The sequence below is a fragment of the Electrona antarctica genome (assembly GCF_951216825.1).
Source record: "Electrona antarctica genome assembly, chromosome: 9".
In the NCBI taxonomy this organism is placed as follows: Eukaryota; Metazoa; Chordata; class Actinopteri; order Myctophiformes; family Myctophidae; genus Electrona; species Electrona antarctica.
In genome coordinates this window covers 8,980,549-9,003,947 of record NC_136790.1, presented here as the reverse complement: position 1 = coordinate 9,003,947, position 23,399 = coordinate 8,980,549, and the positions used below count along the sequence as shown (strand labels likewise).

At 41.1% G+C, this 23,399-nt stretch overlaps 1 protein-coding gene across 4 annotated transcripts in view; it reads left to right on the top strand.

The window, feature by feature from the left end:
- Positions 1-7,955, top strand: part of LOC306929536 (receptor-type tyrosine-protein phosphatase gamma-like) — a 472,869-nt gene extending 464,914 nt beyond the window's left edge. For all 4 annotated transcript variants that reach the window (XM_079510103.1, XM_079510102.1, XM_079510101.1 and 1 more), the window contains exons 28-29: positions 355-490; positions 4,736-7,955. In XM_079510103.1, the coding sequence (XP_079366229.1) occupies positions 355-490; positions 4,736-4,891 (292 nt within the window). In that variant the 3' untranslated portion in view covers positions 4,892-7,955. The remainder of the gene's footprint in view (positions 1-354; positions 491-4,735) is intronic.
- The last annotated feature ends 15,444 nt before the right edge of the window (positions 7,956-23,399 follow it).

Below are 23,399 nucleotides of genomic sequence, written 5' to 3'. Positions count from 1 at the left end.
TGGCAATTAAGACTGGGATCCCCCAGGGCTCTTTACTCCCCCGAAAAAATGTGCATCTACAAGCTCTTATAGTATTGCTATTGCTGCGGAATGTTCACCCCAGAATTGTACACTAGGGGTCTTGTGGTTACACTTTCAGCTTGATTGCTTATCGGTGCCCGGCATTCCGGGTGTTACCATATAGACGTAATATTGGTTATGCTATGTCAGTGGTTCCCAAACCTTTTAGCCCATGACCAAAAAGAGAAATTTGCCCGGGACCCAAACTAAATTGAAGGACCCATAAAAATGGGTCCCGAAACAGTGGCTATGATTGTGCATGCTAACCCTGTGTGCTGCGTGTGGTTGTTTCAGGTTGGGCGCGGTATCGGCGGGCATGCTGTGTGCCCTCACCACCCTGTCACAGCAGCTGGAGAGCGAGAGTGCCGTGGATGTCTATCAAGTGGCCAAGATGATTAACCTCATGCGGCCTGGGGTCTTCACAGACATTGTAAGTCAACTATTGGGTTGCAGGTGGCTCAATGGTAACAACAAGGCGGATCTGTTAACAGAAAAGGTTGCGGGGTTGATTCCTGGCAACGGTGGGAGGTTTTGTTTCCGACTCTGCTGCTTACTGGAGGTGGAGGGTGGCTATTTCGGTTTACTGATTTGCCCACAAGCTCTGCTAAAGTGCTCTTGAGTAAGGCAGTGAACCCCCAAAAAGTGCTCCTGAGGACAATCCTGTACCCTCAATACAGTACATACGGTGTTTGTATGTTAATGAAATACTTTAGGTTTCAAAAGAGATACCTACACCAGGGGTTCTCAACGTTTTTGGCCGGGGACCCCCGGAAATGCTTTGGCAACGTCTCGGGACCCCCGCCCCGCCCCCTCCCGACCCCCAATATAAATTGACTGCTACAATAACCTTAAACCATTTTGGACGGGAACCCCTTTTGGTGTTTTAAGCATTGTTATAATTTAGCTATTGAAAAATAGCAGATCTACAAGCTCGTAGCGCGCCACCGAGTGGCGCGCTACGAGCTTGTAGGTCTGCTATTTTTGAAAAATCGTGAAAATATATATATATTTTTTTGAAAATAATTTGGGGACCCCCTAAAATAATTTGGCGACCCCACGAGGGGTCGCGACCCACGGGTTGAGAACCCCTGACCTACACTACCAGGATGTCTTCACTGACTGATGATGAATGATGAAATAACTCAACTTCGTCTCTGTGTTTAAACATCCTGTCGGTCATTACATTATCGCCGCGTCATACATTATACCTTGCATAATGAGTTAGCTATATACTTCATTTTATTTGAATGTCCAGGACAATTAAGATATTCTATTAAGAACAATTCAGACTGTTTTGGGGGCATTCTTAGAAAGTCTTTGTTGCCAAGTATGAGGTTACAGGGAGTTTGTTCTGGCACTTAGTACAGAGACATCCTGATGTAAAAATATTTTGCAGTATTGACAATGTACTTGAACAAAGAGAAGTCACAGTCACAAATATAACTTTTGTTTTACTGGTGACAGAACTGTAACTATCATCATGACAGTATTTTGCTTTAATAATACAAACTGCAGCCCACTGGCCGTATCAGGCCCACAGTGTCCAAGCCGGATGATTTGAGACGACAAATTATTGATGTTGCCCCGCTGGTGCTGCCCTCTCCGCTTACTGCTCTCACTGTCTCCTACTTGCTGATGAGCTTGTTGTGTTTTAGCATAACAAAAGACGTCAGTTACCTCGCCGATTGTCGCTCCCGCTGTCTTTACCTGTCTGCCAACCCAGTCGTCGCCAGCGAGCTGGTGTAAAGAATATAGTGTAACAATAAAGCAAAGCAAAGTTACTATATTTACCCAGGGTAACTAGACTAACGGCCGGGCTCCACCGGGCGCGTCAGCGTCGCGTCTCCGTCACCGTCAGGGAATGTTACCTTTTTAATCAATGAAGGGTGGCTCCACTGCCCGCGTTGCGTTGCGTTGACGGAGACGCGACGCGTGCATTAAAATTGAACCGGTGCGTTTTTTGACGCACGCGACGGAGACACAACGCGTCCGGTGGAGCCCTGGCGTAAGCATCAGATACTTGTTTACAGCCAGGCCCTGCTCATAGAACATTTCATGGTAGTGGTTCAATGCCTTGCTCAAGGGCACTTCAGCGGTGGTAATTTTAACGTGCCGGTCCGGGGATACGAACTGGCGACCTTCCGGTATCAAGACCGCTCCGCAAACCGTTTTGGCCACCGCTGCCGCTTATACATGCCTGTAGAGCTCTCGCTTTGCATAAACTACATTGTCAGACACAAGCCAGGCTGAGACTGTTTGCTTGCTGTGGTTCAAAATGCTGTCCAAGAAATGTAAAGTTGATGTTGAATGTCAGACGTTAGATGATTGGAAAATGTGCTTCTTCTGTGAGTTCAGCGGCAAACCTGTGTGTCGAATCTGCTGGAGAGTGGCTGTTGTAAAGGATTACAACACCATGAGATGTCACACTGAGAAATGCATGACAACTATGGCGTAGGATGCAGAATGCAAAAGTGAACCAAACTCGAAGCAGTGCTGAATAAACGGCAAACCTTGTTCACAAAACGCTGGGAGATGCTCGGTTTTGAGACCACATATTACTGTATCTCTGTGGTTTTGAGACCACATATTACTGTATCTCTGTGGTTTTGAGACCACATATTACTGTATCTCTGTGGTTTTGAGACCACATATTGCTGTATCTCTGTGGTTTTGAGACCACATATTACTGTATCTCTGTGGTTTTGAGACCACATATTACTGTATCTCTGTGCAACAGGCTTTGTCGGCAATGATTATTAATCACGCTGAACTGCGCTCGCAGGTGACAGACATTTAAATGACATGAAGATGGGAACTGAAGTATAAATGCATTGTGATTTGCCTATAACACTGTATAATTAGTTATAAGCACTTCAGTCATAAGTACTCAGAATGCAATCCTATCACATTATGAAGCCTGTTCTAAAGACTTATATAGTCTGTATTATAATACATCGCATTCGCTGGCCACTGGCAGACAGACTGGCACAGATTTATTGTAGCCTGTGACAGTAATACCAATCACAAAAGTAATATTCGTGATAAACACTAAACAGAATTAGTAAAGTGAGACACTATACAGTCCAATCCAATCCACTTTATTTATATAGCACGTTTCACAACTCAGGGTTTACAAAGTGCTGTACAGGTAAATAAAAACAAATGCACTATAGCTACCACACAGAACAACAACAGCGAGAAAGTACAAACAGTAAAAACACTCAGACACATCACAAAAAACAGAAAAACAACAGCATCACAGAGAGACAAACATATACAAGGACCGAAGGAACTCAAGCGGCGTTAAAAGCCAAGGTATAGCGGTGGGTCTTAAAGGAGAATTCCATGCTAGAAGGCTTTCCTACCTTTCTTACCTTTCTTTGTAGTTGTTACGTCCCCACCAAAGAGGTCCAGGTGTTTTTTTGTGCAAAAACTCCTTATTGGCTATTTCCCCTACCATAAGCCCTCAATGAATTGCATTGAATGGAATGGGAATTGAATGGGGCTATGGGGTGTTGTGCTAATTCGCTTATTTCCATCGAAATAAGTAGTAAAGTGTGCCGCTTGGGATATTATTTACATTATGAAGAGAGGATATATACAATTTTTTTTAAATTTTGAGCGATGGAAATAAGCGAATTAGCACAACACCCCATAGCCCCATTCAATTCCCATTCAGTTCAATGCAATTCATGTAGGGCTTATGGTAGGGGAAATAGCCAATAAGAAGCTTTTGCACAAAATAACACCTGGACCTCTTTGGTGGGGACGTAACAACTACAAAGAAAGGTAAGAAAGCCTTTTAGTATGGAGTTCTCCTTTAAGGCGAGATTTAAAAGTTTTGATGGAAGGAGCCAATTTGACGTGGGAGGGGAGTAGTTGTAGCAGAGGATGAGACGGCACGCTGCACAAACAAAAGCAGTGACAGCTGTGGGAGTGTGCGCTGGTATAAAGTCATTTTTCCCCAATGTGACTGACCTGTAATTAGTTTGACACCCCAGTCTTAAACAATTATTGTTATACTACTATTAATGTGGCCTGACATGAATCTCCCTAGATTTTTCAAATCTTATAATGTAGTACTGCATATCATGTTAATCAAGAGTAAAGCATATTTAGTTTAGTTAGATTCAGCATTGCTGTGATATATCTGAGACTGAAAATACAAAAACTGTTTTCCTGGTGTAAGAAGAGGGGGCCAACTGCAGTATTACACCTGTCTGATGAAGGCCAACTGTGGCCAAAACGTTGCGTACCATACCATGTACTGTAAGTGTGTTTTAAGTAAACGACTGAGGAGCAATGCTGTTGTGCAGACTTTTAGTCTTGGCATTGACATTGATTTTGACAATGAACAGCCATACAAAAGCCATTTTGCATTATTGTTGTTTTAATTTCATCACAGAACTGACTCAGCTGTGTTACAGTACGCACGTGTTGATTTTGTCGACTAAAACTAAAAAAGGTAGTCAACGAAAAATGTTCGTTGACTACCTTTTTACCTCACTAGACTAAAACTAAGACTAAATATAAAATGTTAGGAAGGGACTAGTGGACAAGAGACACTGCGGTATGTTCCTGTAATATACTCACAGAGTGTATGCCCCCCCCCCCCCCCCCCCCCCCCCTCTCTCTCTCTCTCTCTCTCTCCTGCCTTCTCTCTCTTCCTCCATAGGACCAGTACCAGTACCTTTACAAAGCCCTACTGAGCCTGGTCAGCACCAAGGAGACCGCCTCAGGTGTCCTGACCAGGGACATGAATGGAACCATGGCCTCCATGTCGGACCAGTCCCAGTCCGACCCGGCAGAAAGCATGGAGTCGCTGGTCTGAGGGCCCCCCTGCAGGGCTGGCTGGAGCTACGGGGGTCCCACACCACACGCACCCCCACCCAAGATGAAAAGGGAGGCACTTAACTTTGTAAAACGCTAAAAGGAACAATTGTGGACAAGACTTTTCGAGGCCTTTTTTGCCAGAACTCTTGGTTAAGAATAACCTGATTACTTTTTTACACTGATAAAAAGTTTTTGATATTTATTTTTTTCGCCATTTTATGTCTTAATGTTCTCCTACTGAGAGGTTTGCACCTGCATTTTTGAGTTTCACGGCGGCGGCGACGAGAAACACTTTTTTCCCCCCCTGTCTTTTCTTGTTTGCACTATATAATGTCAGTGTTACTGCCTAGACTAAAGCTGACCCACTCGTCCCCACTTCAAGCTCTGATTGTTGTTTCGACATTCCATGGCTAACACCCTTAAAACCAATTACCTGCTTCTGTGAAGAACGTTGCTCAGCCTGCCCTCTACTGGTTGATTTAAGACAGTGCAAGAGGAAGGCAAGACTTCCTCGCCGGCTTTTCTTCAGCATTGTGTACACCTCTCTGTTCTGCTCACCCTTACCATAAGATACCACTCATTTATCATAACACCTGTAGTTGGTTGTCAGACAACCAACATTTTATGTTTGTTTTTAAAGAGCTTTTCTCTCTCTCTCTCTCACACCTTATTTTCCACCTTTGCCATTCACACCAGTGTTGGAAGATCTAAAGTGGTGTAACAAACGGCTACTGTGAAATTTTATCATTTCTATCTATGACTCACTGTTATTGTTATCATGCTTTTTAATATATGGAAATACCATATGTATACATATATAAATATATCCTTAATCATGATGATGTTGTTGATTTGCATTTTATTTTATTCCTGTTCTTAGAGGCCATGTTTGATTTACACAGCAGACCACATCCAACTGTTTCCCACTCGACTCAGTCAGGTCAGATTGATTATATAACTCTATGGGTCAGATCCAGCCATCAGCCCAACCTCTGGGGAAGGAGGGACTCTCTCCTCCCATCCTCTCTTGTATGCTGCTAAGTCATCCAAACTCTCCAAAACACACACACACACGCACATGCACGCGCGCACACATGCACACATGCACACGGATACAGTGCTAACAATGCAACAACCTGCCATTCCCCCTCCTTTGAAAACGGCATTGTGAAAATGGTTTTATTTTGTATTTTTGTTTAGTTGTTGCTTATCCCGAGAGAGGTGTGCTCATTAACTCTTAACCTCACAAGGCCTTGTGTACATAGGACTTTGCCCACACTGTATCGCTTGAAGTTTCAGTAACGTTTCTTATTTTCTTTGGAGATGCGATGGATTTTGGGGTTTGTGGCCTAAGAAGTCAGAGATATTGTGCTATCAAGCTCCTGAAAGGGATATGTATTTTCCTATTTCAGTTAAATAGTTTACATGGCACAATATGCTATTCAGTCTCTATATAATGTATGACAGCAGAACAATGGGGATAAATGTAGTTTGATTTTTTAACTTTTACCAAAGACTTGACTCCGTTCCATGCAGAAAAGTTAGAGCGCAAGCTCTTTTTCTCATTTTAACTCCTCGCCCCAGTGTACGCGCTCTTTCACCCATGCTAGAATAAATCTGTCAAGAGCAATGGCCGTTGACAACTTCCCACAATCATTGTAATACAAAACCATTCAGTTTAAAGACTCTTTTAAAAAGATGCTATGACATATCTTGTCTTGTATCCTCTTTTAAAGGGGTCACATCGATTGGCTCATTCTCCAACATTTGGAGAAGCAACAATAGATCATTTTCCCCTCGTCTATTATAGCTGTGTTCCAATCCAATTGTTAGACAATTTTGTTAGACAATATCACTAAAACTATACATTTGGTTTGTCTCCAACAGGTGGGCTGCAGTAAATACAGGTTACCTGAATGTGGAATATGCAATCAGAAAGTACATAGACTACAATAGGAAAATAATAATAATATTGGGAAGGATAATTATTAGCTATTTATCACATGATTTATGTATCGACAAGCTTTTCCACCTGAAACAAAAGTAGTAAATAAATAAAAAATATCCTGTGATTTGAGTAAAATGTATTAAAATGTGCTTTTTCCACTCAGGTGTTCTATATGAGACATGTTGTAATTGCTATAAACAAAAAAACAAAATACTTGGATAGAAGCATAGCTACTGATGGCATGTTTTACAGTGTGTGGTGAAATAAATGTACTTCTACTTTGTCTCAAGCTTTATCAGTCTGCCATTTTCCTTCTGTCACCCCCAGGCTACAACTGAGCACACTTAACTAGCTTCGTCAAATCTCTTTTGTGTTGCCTTTAAAGTGCAAATACAGGTGTACTACCCAGAAGTAATGTACATAATTTGTTGCCTCTGTGACAAAACAAAACCTTTCTCTGGAAACTATCTGTTCACTGTTTTTCTTTTCTTTGTGTGGGGGGAGGTGTGATCACATTGTTTTATCCTATACTATTTCTCATCGCAGTAATGTATCTATTACAATTAATCACTTTCCTCTGGTCCTGATTTCACCGCTTCTGACACTGATGTTTCTGGTATATGCTCATTGGATTTGGATCTGTTCAGGTGAATGTATTATTTGACTCCTGTCATGGCATATTGCTTTCGTGGTGGACCATGTGGATCCTGGTTCTCTGTGCATTGAGCTTGTGGTGGTCATCACATTCCAAATCTCCAACCTCACACATCTCCCATTACATTTCAAGGCAGTGATTGTGATATTACAAATGTTATTCCCCTTGGTTTGGAAATTTCATTTTTCATTCTATGGAGGCTATAACTCTGTTGTCCAGATGTGCAATAGAATAGCTTTCAAATATCACTGGATATTTTCCTCCCATTGACCCCATTTTGAACAGGTTCCTTCCTCTTTTGTAAACATGAAATAATTGACACAAAAAAATACCCTTTTTGTTTTGTTTGTTTCATTGAAAGCTATATCAAAGCATTCTATTATAGTGTTATTTAATATGTAAATGGTATTGCTATACATAAAATAAAATATGGGTTTTGATGTACTTTGCTGAAATCAATTGTGTGGAGACTTTCTGCATGATTCAAATGTGTTAAAATTAATAACAAACAACAAAAGGTGAATAAAACAATACCATGAAAAACAATAAAACAAAATGCAACAAATAGCAAGAACAAAAAAATAAATGTTTGATATAACAAGTTTAGAGGCACTCATAACATATTTTCACAAACTATTGATGGAGCTGTATACTGCAAGAGGAGGAAGCCAATTCCATCTGCCAAACAGTCCAACTGCAAATTAGTTTCTGGACTGGAGTGGAGTGGAGATGAGTGAATCATTTAGGCTGTAGTGGAGTAGAGTGGAGATGAGTGAATCATTTTGTCTGTAGTTTATGGTGGCTTGGAGATGCCAAAACACTTATTTTAAAAAAGCACACAAATTAACCATTCCGATCAACAGTTTCAGACAACAAAGGGAATTATGTAGGTACAAACTTGCACTGAGACATACGAATATACACAACATTTACTTCGACTTTTGATGTCCTGAGTTACATCAAAGACACCTTTGATGTAACTCAGGACATCAAAAGTCGAAGTAAATGTAAAAGAATGTGGTGGTGCGTTTGCCTTGTCCTGTCACAGGGATGTCACAGGGATGTTACGGTACTGGCCACTGTCTATATGAGTGGTTCCCAAACCTTTTAACCAAAAGATAAATTTGATGTCTCCCCGGGACCAAAACTAGTAAAAATAGCCGATCTACAAGCTCATCGCTCTGCACCGCATTATGAGCTTGTAGATCGGCTATTTTCAATACTACTTTAAACATGTTTTCTAATTCATGGAATTTCTTAGATTTTATTTCATTTCTTCATGAAAATACTGAAAAAAAATCTTAGATTGTTGTTTTTAATTCATGAAAATCTTTGCTTTTTTGGGGAATGCTTTTTGAAAATGTTTTGAAATAAGTGAAAACAAAATGTAGGAAACAAAAAATAAAGGGACCCATAACAATGTATCCGACCCATAATTGGGTCCCGACCCAGTGTTTGGGAACAATGTTCTATATGGTAGGCCTACTGGTCAGTGTGTCTATATGGTACTGGTCAGTGGTCATGGTGTCTATAAGGTACTGGTAATTGAAAAACTGTTTTGCAAAGGAGACGCAACATGGTGAAAATGGGTGTGCCATATTTGGGGAGACCATGATCCAAGATTGATTGTATTGATTGTGAATCGGCCTGTTATAACACCATAAAGCATTACACTTGTTTACAATAGGGCCCACCATTTTCAATTAATCAAAACATTTAGAGACATACGAATATACACAACTAGTCAAAAAAACAACCATATATTATACAGTGAGGGGGAAAAGCGGTGGGGGGGATTCAGATTTTACGGAGGCCAGTTTCGAATTGCTGCTGGCCGTAGGTGCCCTTTGAGAGCAGTTTTGAAGGAGTCAAGGGATTTGCATGTCTTAATGACTGTTAGTAGGGCGTTCCACATTTTGGTGGCATAGGAACGAAATGAATTTAGTCCCTTGTTTGTGCCGAATCTGGGTTGCACATTTGTTTGTTGAACTCCCTCTGGTGTTGTGGGTGTGGACTTCGCTGACATTAAGGAAGTATTTAGACAGGTACATGTGGCAGCGGTGGCCGAAAGGTTTGCGGAGCGGTCTTGATACCGGAAGGTCGCCAGTTCGTATCCCCGGACCGGCACGTTAAAATTACCACCGCTGAAGTGCCCTTGAGCAAGGCATTGAACCACTACCATGAAATGTTCTATGAGCAGGGCCTGGCTGTAAACAAGTATCTGATGCTTAGTCCAGTTACCCTGGGTAAATATAGTAACTTTGCTTTGCTTTGTATCTAGGTGGTGTAGCGAATCTTGTGGACCAGACAAATTGCAAGATGCTGTACTCTGTCGTCAACCCTAAGCCATTCCATCCTGTCAAAGTGCGCAGGGGTGAGGTGGGTTCGGGGAGTGAGGCCAAGTAGTAGCCTGACCAGTTTGTTTTGGGAAGTCTGGAGCCTTGTTTTAAGGGCGGACAGACGGACGGACACACAGGCGCATGCACGCGTAGACATGTGATAGGTTTTTGGGGATTTATTTGTAGATGTTTTGCGGATGTCGTATTACATGTGCCGTGCTTAATTATAAATCTTATGCCCCATGCCCTGCAATAATTATGAATCGTTACTTATGCCTTATACTTTCTTATACTTTACTTTCATGTGACTCAGGTCACACTGTCCCACTGATTTCGGTTCTCATTTCTCCCCTAGCCAGTGTGTGAGATAAATAGTTGTTTTTCTCCTGTTTGCCAAAACACCGCAGCGTAACTGTAACAACATATTTTTTGACCTTCTAGCTCGGCAGACATTCCGTCTCCCTCGCTCTCCTATTTACGTCTTAAAGACGTTATATTAGTCGGCACGGCCGTCAGTTGTAGTGTGCCAAGTACACCTCCCAGCTATAGGTGCCGCTATTACTCACTTTTTGTAACCTCTGAACTCAGATTGAACACTTTCCCATGTCAAAGGTTTGTTTTGAGTTATGCCCTATAAATTATTGTCACTGATGATGTGTCAGTGAGAGATCTTTTTAACGCTGTACGGACCTGCCATTTCTCTCCCGATGTAATTGGTAATATATCAAATGGAAAATCCTTAGCTCTGGTGTGGACTTCTCTTCTTTCGTGTCTGGTGTCAAATCCTTCTAAGGTATTCTGGTATACTCTGAAATACTTTTACTCTCATTTTTAGTATTGTAGTTTTCCTTTAAAGTATTTAAAGGTTTATTAATATAGGATTACAGTTTTATAAGTTTAACATTATAACATTAAAGATAAAGTTAATATTCACTTGGTTTAAAAGGTTTTACAGTCCTTCTGACTTGAGTACTTTTACTCTATTACATTCTTCCAATCCTCCCCTTACAACGGAGTTAGGGGCGACTCACACGGTCGCAACAGATTGATGTATGCTTGTTGTATGAGATGTATAGCTGATGCAAGCTCACAATGCATTTCCAATGGGAGTCACATGGTTTGACACAACATTTGTGTTGTATGAGGGGGAGGGGGGCAGTCGAAACACAGCCGAAAGCCATACAACACAAATGTTGTGTCAAACCATGTGACTCCCATTGGAAATGCATTGCGAGCTTGCATCAGCTATACATCTCATACAACAAGCATGCATCAATGTTGTATGCTAGATGTAAAGGTGTGAGTCGGGCCTTAGGCCTCACTCAGACCTTTAAAACATTGATGCATGCTTGTTGTATGAATGTTGTAAGTGTCATGGCCGCCCCAATGTGAGTCAGGCCTTAGACATTAAAAGTGTTGGGTTATTAATATTCTTAATTAGTAATTATGTAATCCTTTCAATTTACATAACAACATGCACACGTAGACATGAAAGGGGGCTCGAGACCCTGCACCTTTACCAGTCGGTAAAAAGTGCCCTGCAGACAATGTCGGATGCAGCATTTACTATGGTGAAAAGAACACAAATGCCCCTTCTCCATGCCATACTCGAAGGCAACATTCAAGTGAGTTGCCCCTTTCTTACTCTCCTGAACTTGAATGCAGCATTTTATTGTTAAAAGAATTGCCCTCTGTGTATAGAAATCCATGCCGTACGACACATCTCCAGTAGCCTAAAGCTTGATTATAGAGATTATAGGCTGGGAGGGCAAATCCAGTCCATAGTCATGGTAATAAATCCATAGTCAACTCAAATCCATACTCAAGGTACAAATCCATAGTCATATAGGCTGGGCAGTTGTGGCTCTTCTTGCAATGATCAAGGCAACAATTAAGTCCCTGCGGACAGTCGGACACACGGATGGACAGACGGACAGGGGCACGCCTTTGGTCTGGCAGAGGCAGTTATTACATGGCTCATATTACAGTGTGTTGAGCCTTTGGTCTGGCAGAGGCAGTTATTACATGGCTCATATTACAGTGTGTTGAGCCATTGTGGGGTTTCATCATCACCTAGACACACTGGCTCGCATTTGTCTGAAATAGAGTTTTGGTTTGAGGGCAAATAGCCCCAAGCTTTGAATGTGTCAAGTAGTCCCCACCATACAACCTGCTCTATTAATGTTCTGCAAGGTGACAGGGTCTGTAGGCTATGCCCAGTGGTGGGACAAGTACGCAGATGTTGCTACTTAAGTAAAAGCAATACCACAATGTAGAAAGTCCTGTATTCATTTGTTTTAAGTACTGTATTGGAAACAAGACCGCAAGGACTTTTTTTGGTTCTATCCCTTTAGGACTAAGTGTTTGACTGTACTCTGTTGCTGTTTTTACATTTATGTCTAATAAACTATTCAATCAATGTAGGCTACTCATCATGCAGAACATCCCATTTCACACGTTTTCCGTCAGAATCCTTTGAAAATATATAGCCTTATAAAATAGGGCTTACTGGGTTAATGTATTTTTGTAATAATAATAATCAAAATCTACAAAGTAACTTGTAACCAATATTTTCAAATAATTGTTGTGTAGGTAGTAAAAAGTACAATATTTGCTGAGATGAGATGTAATGGAGTAGCAGTATATAAAATATTGAAAGATTGACATATTCGAGTAAAGAAGAAGTAGCCCAGGGGTTCTCAACGTTTTTGGCCGGGGACCCCCGGAAATGCTTTGGCAATGTCTCGGGACCCCCGCCCCGCCCCCTCCCGACCCCCAATATAAATTGACTGCTACAATAACCTTAAACCATTTTGGGCGGGAACCCCTTTTGGTGTTTTAAGCATTGTTATAATTTAGCTATTGAAAAATAGCAGATCTACATGCTCATAGCGCGCCACCGAGTGGCGCGCTACGAGCTTGTAGGTCTGCTATTTTTGAAAAATCGTGAAAATAAAATTTAAAAAAAATCTTCTTTTTTTTTTTGAAAATAATTTGGGGACCCCCTAAAATAATTTGGCGACCCCCCGAGGGGTCGCGACCCACGGGTTGAGAACCCCTGAAGTAACCTACCTCACAATCTAACTTTAAGTACAGTAGGCCTACTTGACTCTGCTGAGTGTTTGCTCCCTCCATCTTTCAGAAGATACCAGTGGTGGAAAAAGTACTCAAATGTTTTACTTAAGTAAAAGTATAAATATTGCAATGTAGATGTACTCCGTTACAAGTAAAAGTCCTGTATTCAAAATGTACTCAAGTAAAAGTACAAAAGTATTGGCATAAAAATGTACTTAAAGTACTAAAAGTAAAAGTACTCATATTGCAGAATGTTACAGTGTACTGTAACGGCGTAATGTTATAATCAGCTTCAAATTACTCCTCATGACATATTCTGTTTGATTTTACTCACAGTATGTAGAATGGATACATTTCATTTCAAACGAAAGCACAAGTCAATACAAAAACTGCTACGAGGCTGAAACCAGGAAAAGACAAGTAAGTTAAAAAAAAAGGGGGACGACGACGACGACAACATGTACAGCATGGGGGGGGGGCTTTGACTTTTTTACAGGGGCCAGTTTCGAATTGCAGCCGTCCGGTTGTTAACATTGAGTTATGAATCAATGTGCATTATTAGCTTGTTGCTGGCTATCTGTCTGGCTATGAATGATAGAAAAGGCAATACATATTGTTGAGACCATTCTTTCAAAACTAAACTTCAGCAATAACATGTATTTATTTAGGTAGATATGACTTGTTGAGTCTTTTTTATGACCAGATGAACATTTGTTTTAATACATTTTAATGCTTGTCGTGTTTTCGTTGCTGTCGGGAGGAAACCTCATTACTGTACGTCTGTGTGTTGTTATGAACATATTGCACCAATGGAAAGTATCAAAAAGCGCTTCTGAAAGAACCTCTGAACTCCATTTGATCCTCAAACTGTCAGTAGAAACACTTAACTCCACTGCTCTGTGGGGAGCCGCGCGGAAAATAAACAAAAATAACGACAGTTTCTTTTCTTCTTTCAATGACAGAGAAAACCACCTAACTCCACTTGAGCTGTATTCGGGTAAAGTGGTGATAATATAATGACACATGCAAGTATCTGATAATATACAAAGTCACAATACCAACTTTGATGAGGCAGTATTGCTTTGTTTTTTCCATTTCCTGAAAAATGAAGATTTTGGAGTTAAGAGGTTTCCTCCCGACAGCAGAGATATAATGTATCATTGTTTTTTGTTTTTTTTACTGTGAAAACCTGCCTCTCCCGTCCGTCCGTTAGTCACCCCATGCCTCCATATATGGTCATGCCTTGTGACATCACACCTCCATATATGGTCACGCCTTGTGACACGTCACACCACCATATATGGCCATCTCCATATATGAAGATCACAACACTGACCTCATCTAACCCTGGATAACCATACATGGAGAAGACTTGATCATCACCTATGGAGCCGACCAACAACTCTACATCTGACCTCAAACCCTCAGATCTCCATATGGAGCTGACCTGTTCTGACATTCCATATGTTGATCCTCCCCACCCATCCTTCCTTTGAAATAACCACATTTAGCTTTCTAGAGCTGAGTTTGTGTGTGTGTGTGTGTGTGCGTGTGTGTGTGTGTGTGTGTGTGTGTGTGTGTGTGTGTGTGTGTGTGTGTGTGTGTGTGTGTGTGTGTGTGTGTGTGTGTGTGTGTGTGTGTGTGTGTGTGTGTGTGTGTGTGTGTGTGTGTGTGTGTGTGCGCACGCACACTTGCACATGCACATTTGTGGTCCCTCTAGTGAAGTCAGTTCAGTTGTGGTGAGGATGAATCCCACTCAATCTTTCTCCGGTACCACAACAACAGCCACAACACAGGAGCCGTGCACAGCATGTTTAGTAAACACTCTGTGAATCTGTTCTGTGACCTTTTCTCAGACAAACACCTGCATCACAGAGTTTGTGTCCCACTCCCAACAACAGTCGATGAAACTCAGTCTGTGGCCATTGATCCATTCACCAGAGAACAGGCCGAATGAAAACAGCCCGTCTGTGTACAGTCCACTCAGAAAATATATAAATCAGACCGGTCTGAAGTGAGTGGTGCTGTGCTGTGCTGTGCTGTGCTGTGCTGTGCTGTGCTGTGCACATCACATTATAATCACAGAATCACCCATTACAGAACCAGATACCATGATATATACAACCCATAATTCACATATAATCACAGAATCACCCATAGAACTAAATAGACAGACTGATTAGTGGGAGTATATGAATTAACTATTAGCAAATTAATGGGGGGGGGGGTACAGAGATAATTAGATGTAGCCTCCTGACTTCTGTGACTTCTGTGCCTCCATGCATGCGCTGGATTCTTGAATGATGTTAAGTACTGCACGCAACATTCTGGTGCAGCACCCATCTAGAGACTTCTTCAGGAGAAGCTGAGTTTGATTTGACGGGGGAAGTTGGAGTTCCATACGCTGGCCATGCCGTTCAGGGCCCTCCATGCAAGTGCCAATTCCTCCGTTAAGTTGACCCATGTAGCTACTTGAAGTCCTTCACTTCCTTCAGAGCAGTGCCTTCTGTTGTTGTCAGAGGTGGATGTTCCGAAGGGATGTTGTAGGTGACAGTTTTCTTGGCATTCAGCCGGCGGCCATCCTTGAACCTTGGCACACTATTTATTTAAGTAGCCTACTTATACAGTATGTACTGTACTTCATTAATGTCCACCACTGCTTACAGTAGGTGTGAAGGTTCAGCCAGGAAGGATGGAGAATGTGAGGAAGTGAAAGAGTGAGAAAAGAGAGGGCATACAGGATGAGAGAGGGAGGGAAAGAGGTGGGAAGAAAGGCCAAAAGAGAGACAATGACAAACAGACAAACACTGAGTCAACAAACAGTATAGTTCTCCCCCCCACCCACCCACCCACACACACGCACGCACGCACACACACACACACACACACACACACACACACACACACACACACACACACACACACACACACAATGACAGGTCTAGACGGATATACTTCTCCTTATCTGCACTCGCAATCTTAATAAGCCAACGCTTCCTATTTTCCCAGCCACACTGGTGCTCGTTACTCTGCAGTAAATGTGTTTTGCCGGGGAGGCCCGCTGGATGAAAGCTATCTGATGAAAACAATCAGCCACTATCTCTTTCCTCTTGTTCTTATCAGCCTCAAATAATATGAAGCTATTAATAATGGAACCAAGGGAACATCTTTGTTCATTTAGTCTATCTCTATCTCCCTTCTCTCTCGCTGCTCTCCCCTGTATTTGTGCTCAGCCACTGTGACCGTTGTTTGTAGTAAGTTTGTAGTCTGACATCCGAAATGCCATTAGCCAAAGATTAGTTGGGAGTTGATTTCCTTTGCCTCCAGTCTCCATTTTGTCTTTTTATCCAAAGCGTTATTGTAATTGCTTTTGAGCTCCATTACTTTTCCCGCCGCACTTGCCCGCTGCGTCGTCGTTCCACAGAGCACTGCTGAAGAAACACATCATATATTAAAGTGTCTCCCCTCTAGTTAATGCATAGAGTTAGACCTGCTCCATTCCCCCATCCAGAGAAAATTGATATAATTTGTCCATGGGACAGCGGACGGTCGTTCGCTGAGTGCCAGCATTATAATAGCGAGCAGTGTGATAATGGACAGATAATGTACTAGGAGTGGGGTGTACTCTAGTGAAGAACACAAGTCAACAGCCACTGTTGGTTGCAACAGCACTGTCTAGTGGCAAATAATGGCAGCGCCCCTGTCCTGAGTGACTAAGTTAGCAGTGCTTACCAAACTTGTTCATGTGATGTGAAGGATCCACAAAATTGTGTAAGTATTTGGCCACGCCAAATCCTCATCTAAAATAACTTTTTTCAAATAGCCGAAGTAAAGTGGTTAAACTAACCACTTAACTTAAGTTTGACCCCTGGGGGTCCTTTGAGAACCAGAGTAAACAGCTTCAGTGGTGTGCTCAAGGGCACGCCAAGAACACACGCACAAGTACTTTACGCACTATGGCGCTTTTTCGTCACGCCTTTTCGTCACGCTTTTCCGTCACGCTTTTTCTAAAACTATGATACATTTCAAAGATTCCTTTTCAGGCAAACATGTCCACCGTAAGATGAACCTAGGTGTACGTATGTAGGACTATAGTAGCATGCCAAAGTTTGTGCTATTGCCATTGAGAATGCATTGGGCGTTTAAGTTAAATAACTCAGAAACTACAAAACATTTCAGTAAAAAGTTCCACCATGTGTGCCCACAGTAAGCTGAATTATAAAATGAAAAAACGACATACTATAGTTCATGGTTTCGGAAGACATACTATTGTATGTCGTTTTTCAAGATTTTGGAGGATTTAAAAAACGATGAAAATCATGAAAAAACGACATACTATAGTTCATGGTTTCGGAAGACATACTATAGTATGTAGTTTTTCATGATTTGGAGGATTTAAAAAAACCCCGGCAAACTCCAACTCACAGGCAAAGGAGACTGTGTTGTGGCAGGTAGTAGCAAGTAGGTCACTGGGTTAGGGTGCTGTCAACATTGTCTGGTGATTGTGGGTTCAAACCCCACTCAACTATTTACTGTGAAGTTTTCCTTTCCACACTGACATCATGTAGCCCGGAAATTCCAGCTGGATTGTGTGCCGTTCAGTGGCCCAGCGGATAAATCACATGATATATGTAGAATTCAAAGTAGAATTCTGCTGGTTCAAACCCAACACACATAGGAGGGTGCTGGTTCAAATCATCATTTTTTGACGTGCCAAAATCTGCCATTGACCCCCATTCTACATTCATTTTCAGGCAAACATGTCCATCGTAAGATGAACCTAAATAGGTTTGAATGGGGTTTCTAGGTGTACGTATGTAGGACTAGTAGCATGCCAAAGTTTGTGCTATTGCCATTGAGAATGCATTGGGCGTTTAAGTTAAATAACTCAGAAACTACAAAACATTTCAGTAAAAAGGTTCCAGCATGTGTCTCCACAGTAAGCTGAATTATAAAAAGTGTGAATGGAGTTTCTAGGTGAAAGTGATTTTTTGACATGCCAAAATCTGCCATTGACCCCCATTCTAATTTTTTCAAATTTGAAAGCACTATATTTCTAAAACTATGAAACATTTCAAAGATTCCTTTTCAGGCAGACATGTCCACCGTAAGATGAACCTAAATAGGTTTGGATGGGGTTTCTAGGTGTACGTATGTAGGAATATTAGCATGCCAAAGTTTGTGCTATTGCCATTGAGAATGCATTGGGCGTTTAATTTAAATAACTCAGAAACTACAAAACATTTCAAAGTAAAAAGTTCCAGCATGTGTCTCCAAAGTAAGCTGAATTATAAAATGTGTGAATGGAGATTCTAGGTGAAAGTGATTTTTTTACGTGCCATAGAGCTGCCCTTGAGCCCCACTATACATTTCTCAAATTTGAAAGCACTATATTTCTAAAACTATGAAACATTTCAAAGATTCCTTTTCAGGCAAACATGTCCACCGTAAGATGAACCTAAATAGGTTAGAATGGGGTTTCTAGGTGTAAGTATGTAGGACTAGTAGCATGCCAAAATTTGTGCTATTGCCATAGAGAATGCATTGGGCGTTTAAGTTAAATAACTCAGAAACTACAAAACATTTCAAAGTCAAAAGTTCCAGCATGTGTCTCCACAGTAAGCTGAATTATAAAATCATTCACTGTTTATCTCCAGCAGGCTTGATTATTGTAATGCTCTCCTGTCTGGCTTACCCAAAAAAACTATTCTTTTTTTTTGCACTCCTTTCTTGTCAGTTAAAATCATCATTCATCATCACTTCCGTCTTGTCCATCACCTAACCCTAACCCTAACCCTAACCCTAGTTGTCTGGTACCAGATTGGTTACCAGATGGTACCAGAACAAAACACACATTTCTAGAGGTGAAAGAAAGGGACCAGAGTCCCAAACTAGCCTTGGTTACTACCTATTCGACCCTAAGCAGATTAACAAACATGCAAATAAAGAGGAATTTTGCAAATAGGACGGATGACCTACTTAACGGATACAACATTATACCAGCATATAGGAAGAACAAAAACTTGAAAGATTACCTTGTACATAGCAAACTAAAGGAGACAGACAGACTGATACGCAAGAAACCGGATTACTTCAGACCTAAACAACAAGTGAAAAATAGAACCACAATGAGAATGGTGGGAATAAATCAAATCATACAGGCTAATACTAGTAACTGTGTCTATCTAATTACATGCAACAAATGCAACCTACAATATGTGGGTGAAACTAGAAACACAATAGCAGATAGACTAAACCAACATAGATATAATATAAATAATGCAAAAGAAACAACTTTATTAATTGTTCAACATTGCATGACCCATGGGATTAGTGCCTTGGAGGTTTGTGGATTAGAATCTAATCAAACCTGGACAGAGGGGGAAAGGAGATATGCAGAGAAGCAGTGGATTTTAAAATTAAACACCAAATTTCCACACGGCTTAAACAATACCAATCCAATAGGCCTACAGGGAACAGGATAGTAAACAAACCCTTAAATGCTAAACTCCTAAATGGCTCTTAACTTTAACTCTTAACTCTTTACTTTCAAGACCGATTTCAGAAGAAGAAAACAAACAAAAAAGCAATTTGAATTGTCTGTACCCAGTGGCTCAGTGTGTTAGAACGCTGCCACATTATCGGGAGATGGTGAGTTCAAACCCCCCTCAAGTCTTTACTTTCAAGACCGTTTTCAGAAGAAGAAAACACACACAAAAGCAGTGTGAATTGTCTTGGACCAGTGGCTCCGTGTGTTAGAACACTGCTACATGAATGGGAGATGGTGGGTTCAAACCCCACTCAAGTCTTTACTTTCAAGACCGATTTCAGAAGAAGAAAACCAACAAAAAAGCAGTGTGAATTGTCTGGACCCACTGGCTCAGTGTGTTAGAACGCTGCCACATGATCGGGAGATAGTGGGTTCAAACCCCACTCAAGTTCAAACAAAAAAATAAACGTCCAGGGTGCAATCAACACTCACATCAAGTAGCACAGAAAAGCTGTGTTATAGTAACCAGCAGTTAGCTCAGTGTGATGAGAGCCTGTCCTTGGAAGCCACAGGTCCAGGGTTCAAATCCCACATTAGTCATAACTGTGACTCTTTGCTTTGCACACTGATTTCCAGAAGGACAACTTTAAAGCAGCCCAGAAATTCACCATGATTGTGTGCCGGTAAGTGGCCCAGCGGATAAGTCAGATGATATCGCTAGTATACCTAGTAGAAGTGTGCCGGTTCAAACCCGACATACTCCTAGTAGGCGGTGATGGTTCAAATCACTAACACCTAGAGTATGATATCCGTAGAATACCTAGTAGAAGTGTGCCGGTTCAAACCTGACATAGGATGGTGCTGGTTCAAATCACCAACACCTAGACCTAGAGTAGGTAGGAGTGTGTGCCGTTAATTGACCTTGTGGATAAATCAGATAATATCCGTAGAATACCTAGTAGGAAGGTGCTGGTTCAAATCACCAACACCTAGAGTAGGTGTGTCCCAGCGGATAAATCAGATGATATCTGTAGAATACCTAGTAGGATGGTGCTGGTTCAAATCACCAACACCTAGAGTAGGCGTGGCCCAGCGGATAAATCAGATGATATCCGTAGAATACCTAGTAGGATGGTGCTGGTTCAAATCACCAACACCTAGAGTAGGCCTGGCCCAGCGGATAAATCAGATAATGTCAGTAGAATACCTAGTAGGAAGGTGCTGGTTCAAATCACCAACCCCTAGTGTAGGTGTGGCCCAGCGGATTAATCAGATGATATCCGGAGAATACCTAGTAGGATGGTGCTTGTTCAAATCACCAACATTTTTGGTCACAACTGATTTTTGAGTGGTGCAAACCACTCCAACAACCAGCTTTGTCTGTACCCGTGTCTGTGTACCTGTACGTGGCCCCACGTACAGATGAGCATGGTTGCTATGGTTAGTGTGTGACGTCACTGCACATGTTTTGTAGTTCCTGAGTTATTTAACTTAAACGCCCAATGCATTCTCTATGGCAATAGCACACACTTTGGCATGCTACTACTCCTACATACTTACACATAGCAACCCCATTCTAGCCTACTTAGGTTCATCTTACGGTGGACATGTTTGCCTGAATAGGAATCTTTGAAATGTTTCATAGTTTTAGAAATATAGTGCTTTCAAATTTGAGACATTTACAATGGGGCTCAATGGCAGACATTGGCACGTCAAAAAAGCACTTTCACCTAGAAACTCCATTCACACTTTTTATTATTCAGCTTACTGTGGAGACACATGCTGGAACTTTTTACTTTGAAATGTTTTGTAGTTCCTGAGTTATTTAATTTAAACGCCCAATGCATTCTCTATGGCAATAGCACAAACTTTGGCATGCTACTACTCCGACATACTTACACATAGCAACCCCATTCTAGCCTACTTAGGTTCATCTTACGGTGGACATGTTTGCCTGAAAAGGAATTTTTGAAATGTTTCATAGTTTTAGAAATATAGTGCTTTCAAATTTGAGACATTTACAATGGGGCTCAATGGCAGACATTGGCACGTCAAAAAAGCACTTTCACCTAGAAACTCCATTCACACTTTTTATTATTCAGCTTACTGTGGAGACACATGCTGGAACTTTTTACTTTGAAATGTTTTGTAGTTCATGAGTTATTTAACTTAAACGCCCAATGCATTCTCTATGGCAATAGCACAAACTTTGGCATGCTACTAGTCCTACATACTTACACCTAGCAACCCCATTCTAGCCTACTTAGGTTCATCTTACGGTGGACATGTTTGCCTGAAAAGGAATCTTTGAAATGTTTCATAGTTTTAGAAATATAGTGCTTTCAAATTTGAGAAATTTACAATGGGGCTCAATGGCAGACATTGGCACGTAAAAAAAGCACTTTCACCTAGAAACTCCATTCACACTTTTTATTATTCAGCTTACTGTGGAGACACATGCTGGAACCTTTTACTTTGAAATGTTTTGTAGTTTCTGAGTTATTTAATTTAAACGCCCAATGCATCCTCAATGGCAATAGCACAAACTTTGGCATGCTACTAGTCCTACATACTTACACCTAGAAACCCCATTCAAACCTATTTAGGTTCATCTTACGGTGGACATGTTTGCCTGAAAAGGAATCTTTGAAATGTTTCATAGTTTTAGAAATATAGTGCTTTCAAATTTGAGACATTTACAATGGGGCTCAATGGCAGACATTGGCACGTCAAAAAAGCACTTTCACCTAGAAACTCCATTCACACTTTTTATTATTCAGCTTACTGTGGAGACACATGCTGGAACTTTTTACTTTGAAATGTTTTGTAGTTCATGAGTTATTTAACTTAAACGCCCAATGCATTCTCTATGGCAATAGCACAAACTTTGGCATGCTACTAGTCCTACATACTTACACCTAGCAACCCCATTCTAGCCTACTTAGGTTCATCTTACGGTGGACATGTTTGCCTGAAAAGGAATCTTTGAAATGTTTCATAGTTTTAGAAATATAGTGCTTTCAAATTTGAGAAATTTACAATGGGGCTCAATGGCAGACATTGGCACGTAAAAAAAGCACTTTCACCTAGAAACTCCATTCACACTTTTTATTATTCAGCTTACTGTGGAGACACATGCTGGAACCTTTTACTTTGAAATGTTTTGTAGTTTCTGAGTTATTTAATTTAAACGCCCAATGCATCCTCAATGGCAATAGCACAAACTTTGGCATGCTACTAGTCCTACATACTTACACCTAGAAACCCCATTCAAACCTATTTAGGTTCATCTTACGGTGGACATGTTTGCCTGAAAAGGAATCTTTGAAATGTTTCATAGTTTTAGAAATATAGTGCTTTCAAATTTGAGACATTTACAATGGGGCTCAATGGCAGACATTGGCACGTCAAAAAAGCACTTTCACCTAGAAACTCCATTCACACTTTTTATTATTCAGCTTACTGTGGAGACACATGCTGGAACTTTTTACTTTTAAATGTTTTGTAGTTCCTGAGTTATTTAACTTAAACACCCAATGCATTCTCTATGGCAATAGCACAAACTTTGGCATGCTACTAGTCCTACATACTTACACCTAGCAACCCCATTCTAGCCTACTTAGGTTCATCTTACGGTGGACATGTTTGCCTGAAAAGGAATCTTTGAAATGTATCATAGTTTTAGAAATATAGTGCTTTCAAATTTGAGACATTTACAATGGGGCTCAATGGCAGACATTGGCATGTCAAAAAAGCACTTTCACCTAGAAACTCCATTCACACTTTTTATTATTCAGCTTACTGTGGAGACACATGCTGGAACTTTTTACTTTGAAATGTTTTGTAGTTCCTGAGTTATTTAACTTAAACGCCCAATGCATTCTCTATGGCAATAGCACACACTTTGGCATGCTACTACTCCTACATACTTACACATAGCAACCCCATTCTAGCCTACTTAGGTTTATCTTACGGTGGACATGTTTGCCTGAAAAGGAA